The following is a 6,000-nucleotide window of genomic DNA, read 5'->3' on the forward strand; positions in this document are numbered from 1 at the left end:
AGGGAGATAGGTCAATAAACATAATAAAGAAAAACCTTGACTAATATAGCTGCAATTAATCCACGGCAGAAGATGATGAAGCTGAGCCTCAGCACTGAATGTCTTGCCTGTGCCCTCTGTTCTATTGCGGTGTTATTTATTTGGGTCTTAAACTGGTCATTGGAGAAGCACAATGCGGCTGTGCTTTTGAGCTCATTTACTGCATGCTGTTATCTTGAGAGATCTCTTAATCATGTTAATCACCGTTATCTTTTACAATAATACAATTGTTTCAAGTATGAGTACTGTCCATTATAAGCTGCGCACACATCTGCCTATGCAGCAGAAGCTTCACCTGATAAATTGTCACTGCTGTGTTATTGGTTGGGCTCCTTCTGTTAATGTGTCATCCGCTCTGCTGTCCCCAATGTTCTGCTGTATGAACCTACAGGCTGAAACTTAAAGGGGTATTCCCAACTGGACATTTATGGCATATCGATAGTATATACCATAAATGTTTGATAGGTGTGGGTCCCACCTCAAAGACCTGCTCGTATCTCAAGAATGGGAACCCACCATGAATGGACAGCACACCACGGCATTCCATTCAAGGCTATGGGACTTCGTATGCTAAGCTATTTGAGGAAGTCCCATAGCAGTGAATGGAGAAAGCTGCTTATGTGCAGTTTGCTTTCCATTCATGGCAGGGCCCCATCCTTGAGATAGGAGCCAGAAATAGACGTGGGACCTGCATCTATTGGACAGTTCTGGCATATCCTATCAATATGTTGTAAAATGTTAAGATGGAACAACCCTATTAATTATAGAAATGTTAGCTTAGAAATTACCCCAATAAGGGAGGTCTTCTAGAGCTCACCAACCATGCACTCCAGGGAAAATTGTGTAATGCCTAGTACAGTGCCTGAAGAATGGGCGCATACAGGAATTAACATTTTGGTGTTTTTTTAATTTCTCTTGTGGACCGCCTTCTTGTGTATTCTACAGTCATTTTAGTTCTGTAACTAGCAGGTCCTCCCTCTCACCCTAGTCTGTTTATGGTAAGACTATGCAAAGAGTTTTCTCCCAAGGAAAGAGGACCATGTTGCTAGCGCTATCTTGTGGAAGTTGCTCCCTATGAGTCATAAATCTGACTTTTAAACAAGCTTTGGGACATGACAAATATCCATCCAGAGATAGCTGTTTCAGGGTGCTTGCTCCCCAATTATCACTGAGGGCAACTTCTTTATTCTATATAGATGCGATAAAAATATTTGGTCCAATCAGGATCCTGATAATCGTAGTACAAATAAAAGCTGTCAAAACAATGGACGGTCAGGGAAATACAGACAAAATTATGCAAACAAGGACAGAGAATATAGAATATAACCATCCCTGTTCTTGCCCATAATTAACTACTAGGCCCGGAGATGCACCTTGATGGTAGGTGCACTCCGTCCATGTTCCTAGACTGACCTGTCCTTATACAGCCCTATTGCTTTCTTGACACAGCAAACAATATCCCAAATAGCTCTATCGCTTTTCTGACACAACTGAGCACTGTCCCGATGCGTTTCCCCTCATAGATAATCAAAGGTTCATCAGGGGACTACCAGCATCAGTATGGCAATAGGTTGCAGTATACAAGATAATCAAAGAAAACCGATACATCAAAGCATAAAAAGACTGGAGCTCCCCAGACAGAAAAGCATCTGTGACAAGGCTGAGGCACAGAGCCTCTAATATAACCTATTTATCAACAATGTGTGGACATATGTATACATAAGCTATCAGTCCATAACACATTCGGTAATACTAGCAACACTTTCTAATGATGTAAAATAACTTAGCTGATTCAGATAGATGGCATGTTGCTCCAATCCTCTCACAGATGCACGATACACGACTGGGGGGCTCCAGGGGGCAAAAATAACCTGACAGGGCACACCTGTGAAGTGAAAACCATTTCAGGGGACTACCTCTTGAAGCTCATTAAGAGAATGCCAAGAGTGTGCAAAGCAGTAATCAAAGCAAAAGGTGGCTACTTTGAAGAACCTAGAATATGACATATCTTCAGTTGTTTCACACTTGTTTGTTATGTATATAATTCCACATGTGTTAATTCATAGTTTTGATGCCTTCATAGTCATGAACTTTTGGTCTGTACTGTATTTTACCAGTAAAGCAGACAAAATGGCTTACTGTTACAAGTGCTAAAGCTGCCAATAGGATCACCCCCAAAAAAAATAAAAAAAATAAATACATCTCAAACGGCAACATGAGCATAGCCTAAGAGATACCAATGCAAACATTTTGCAGCACACAAATGGAAAAATAATTTAAAAAATTATGGCTTGATATATAGTGAAGCAGTCTGTTCTACACTATGGTTGTCCTATCAAGTATTGTAACTAAACTATTTTTTCTCTTTTATGCAGCATGCCAGAATCACCGGGGGACACACCAGAATATCACTTCTTTGTCACAGTCACAGAGTGGTTAGATTCTATAAAGATGGGTCAGTACGCTAGTAACTTCATGGCGGCTGGGTTCACAACGTTGGACTTGGTTTGCAGAATGAGCATTGAGTAAGTAACTTCGACAACAAACAGAAAAGTGTTTTTTGCATTTCAATAAATAGCTCCCAACATGCATACAAGAGCAATATAAGGCACTTACTAATTGCAATTTGACAGCTGAAGCGCCCCCTTCTATGGTTTCACTTCAGTCTTCTTATTGTCAGGGGATATGGCCACTGCACTAGCTGTACTTGCACACTGCAGGGAACATTTTCTGCATCTGTGGTGGCTGGGATCGCGTTAGCACACATAAGGACGCATGCGCTCCCACTCCTGTCCCGACCACCTTACCTCTGAATGTAAGGTTTCTGTAGTACCTCTCTGGAGCGTGCAGGGTAGCACTGGAGCTGTACTACATTGCTCCTGTCCTAGCCACACTGATGCTTCTAATGAAAATACTTCAATAGCAGCCTCGAGAATGCACAGGCTCAGGCTAGAGGCACAATTATATAATCAAATGATCAGCCACATTCAGCAGTCCTGCCATACTGACAATGCCTGAAAAAAATGCAACCTGAGAGATCAAACTTTTGGCAGACAACAGTTTGCTATCATTGATCATAAATGATGGCATATAAATTCTCAACCCTAGCCAGCCAAAATTATCAACAGCTTTAAAAGGTTGATGACCTGTCCTGAGGATAGGTTATCAGTATCTGATTGGTGAAGGTCCGACTTCTGGCACCTCCAACGATCAGTTGCTTGAAGAGACAGCAGGCCGAGATACCAGGAGTCGGACTCCCACCAGTCCTTTAAACTTGCAGTAAATACAGTCCCAATTGCAGTTCATGGATAAAATGTTTATACACAAATCTCATTTTTCAGGGATGACTCTCAGTAATGCACATTTCTTTTCCCGTAGTGACATCAGAAGAATTGGTGTGACGCTCATTGGACACCAGAGAAGAATAGTGAGCAGCATACAGACTTTACGATTACAATTGATGCATATACAAGAAAAGGGATTTCATGTATGAAAATAGTTGAAGCAACTGTTTTGTGCCTCAGTATTTCTTTAACGGAAGAGATTCTTATTCCTCATCATGGATTCTCGCTCTCTAAACTACCGGACTCTTGTGAAGAGAAAGAGAGGGAGATCTGAACACTTCCAGACTGAAGTTTTTGAAAACTTTAAATAGATATGTCTTCAAGTTACGGACAAGTAGAATCCTGGGCCCCACTGCAAGACTCCTGGCAACTGATGAATGACTTACGCATGGGTGTAAAACGTTGTGCGGCATCTGATCATGAACTCAACGGCGGTCGCATCAACTCTAGCTTCCTTCTTATGTAGCAAGATGGTGGTATCAGTCTAACCTACCGACTGCTGTGGTTTTGTAATCTTGTAGCTAATATAAATTGTGCATATTAAAATAAAAGAGAATACAGAAAATATAGAAAGAACATGTTAGGTGAATTTTGGATGTAGTGTTTTCAATGTACCTGTTAAAGAGGTTGTCTGGTTTAGAAAAATCAGTCAAGTAATAGGAATACTGAGTTAATATGGAAGGTCTCCCGTTCAGGTCCCTAATCTATTATCTAGAGCAGAGGGAAGCTATAACGAGCATCTCTGGCTCTGGAGGACCTAGCAAGTCTATGAATTACAATAGAACATATGTAATGCTTAATTTTCCCTGCGGTGGTGCTGTAAATTTAACACCTACTGCCAGGTTGGCCCAAAGATTAGAGCTGATCACTAAATGTCCCAACAACAAGACAGCTTATGATTAGCTTACGGTCAGGAGACCCTTCTAACAAAAAGGCACCACCGAAAGTAGACAACCTCTTTAATGTCACACAATGAAGGCAGCCGATTTGAGGACCAGATAATATGGTGAATTGACATTACTGAAGCAAGAGGCACTTTATTTACATCTAAGTGATGTCACTAGTTCCCGATGAATGCACAAGGAGGAAACGGGTCAACATCAAATGGCTGCCCCCGTTGTGTGTAGGTCATGGGTGCAATGTGGATATCCAAAACTGTAGCTGCTAATGTTTTTTTTTTTTGTTTCCTTATTTTTGGAGAGTAATAGATATATCTACAATGGTTTGATATAGTGAGCTTGTGTGTATGGATATTTGAGGTTATAACGAAGTGTACTTCCTGAGGCCCAGGATTGCATTGTCCATGTAATCGATGCTCTATATTCTTGTACTTTTACAGTTTAGAATCGAAAAAAAAAGAAATCTTTGTCTTCTAGTGTTTTTACTTCATCTATGCCTCAGAAATACTTTCCATAAAAAAGATGCAAGAGAGCTTTGCTAGTCTCATGAGCAGCCAGAACGTGGACCTACCTGTCCGATGTTTTCTAGAGAATATATAAAAGCACATGGTAAAATATACAATAGGACATAGATTATATATAAATGTTTCAGTACTCCACGTCTTTCATGGTTCAGTATGGGTATCATAAAGATCTGTTTAGTTGGTCAGTACCACTTTCCTTTCCTTCCTCATGTATAGTGGCATATAGTGCCTTTTACAGGGTCTGTCATATTAACATAGGATTGCTGCTTTTTGAAAGACCCAATAAAAGTTCTCTTCAAGGTTAATTCAAAGTTACTACTTGATATCTTATTTCTGTATTTCTTCAACCAATACGAGTGGTACACGCTATGGTCAACACACAACGCCCCGGTACAGAGCCACTGAGATAGCCACAGAAAAGATAAAAATCATTATCCATAGACATCTGGATCAGAATTTTAACCGTGCAGGAATACGAAGGATGTTTAGTTTATGTTTATATTGTATTTTGCATTCTGTATTTCAAATTAGGTCTAGAATTTCATGAACCTTGAAGCCAGACTTGTATTGTACATGAGTAGACATGGCAATGGGGATCCGGGGTAGAGTCTATAATGGATAAAGAGTCCTGGCCTAAGACCTTTCTGACATAAAAGGGTTTTTTGGATCTAAAGTATCTGTGGAACTTCCAATAGATACACATAAGTGATACTTACAAGGCCCCAACTGTTGAGAGAAGGAGTGGCCAGCTTGAATGGAAAAGTGGTGGCCCTTCCATGCAGCTCTTGAAATTTAAAAGTAACCCATCAACAGCTTTATGCTGCCCAAACCACAGACCCCTTTTTTTATAGTCTTAAAAATGACTTTGGCGTGGAGAGAGATGCAGCTTTCCACCAGCATCTTCCATTCTGGCTCAGGTTGATTAACAGGTCTCTCCCTGTATGCAAATATGTAGAGACCTGACAAGCCATACCAGGTTGGGGAGAAGCTGAAGGAGAGCTGCCTAGCAGACACATCTCCCTGTATGCAGCTCTTCTTAAAACTATGGAGGTCATTAACTAAGTGATATACGCCAGTTTTCTGGGGTATACCTGTCACAGATCTGCGACTTTTCCTCGCTCATGCCTCAGGTCAAAGCATGGGTGGGAAAAGGGACCGGTCGGCATGCCTGTATCTTTTATCATTTTCTATGCC

General features: G+C 40.9%; 1 protein-coding gene across 1 annotated transcript in view; it reads left to right on the top strand.

Moving 5' to 3' along the window:
• EPHA6 (EPH receptor A6) overlaps positions 1–5,697 on the top strand; it is a 1,083,458-nt gene extending 1,077,761 nt beyond the window's left edge. Inside the window, exons 16-17 of the mRNA XM_040423272.1 lie at positions 2,415–2,564; positions 3,418–5,697. Coding sequence (XP_040279206.1) covers positions 2,415–2,564; positions 3,418–3,532 — 265 coding nt within the window. The 3' untranslated portion in view covers positions 3,533–5,697. The remainder of the gene's footprint in view (positions 1–2,414; positions 2,565–3,417) is intronic.
• Positions 5,698–6,000: the final 303 nt, after the last annotated feature.

This window comes from Bufo bufo, chromosome 3 (genome assembly GCF_905171765.1).
Source record: "Bufo bufo chromosome 3, aBufBuf1.1, whole genome shotgun sequence".
NCBI lineage: Eukaryota > Metazoa > Chordata > Amphibia > Anura > Bufonidae > Bufo > Bufo bufo.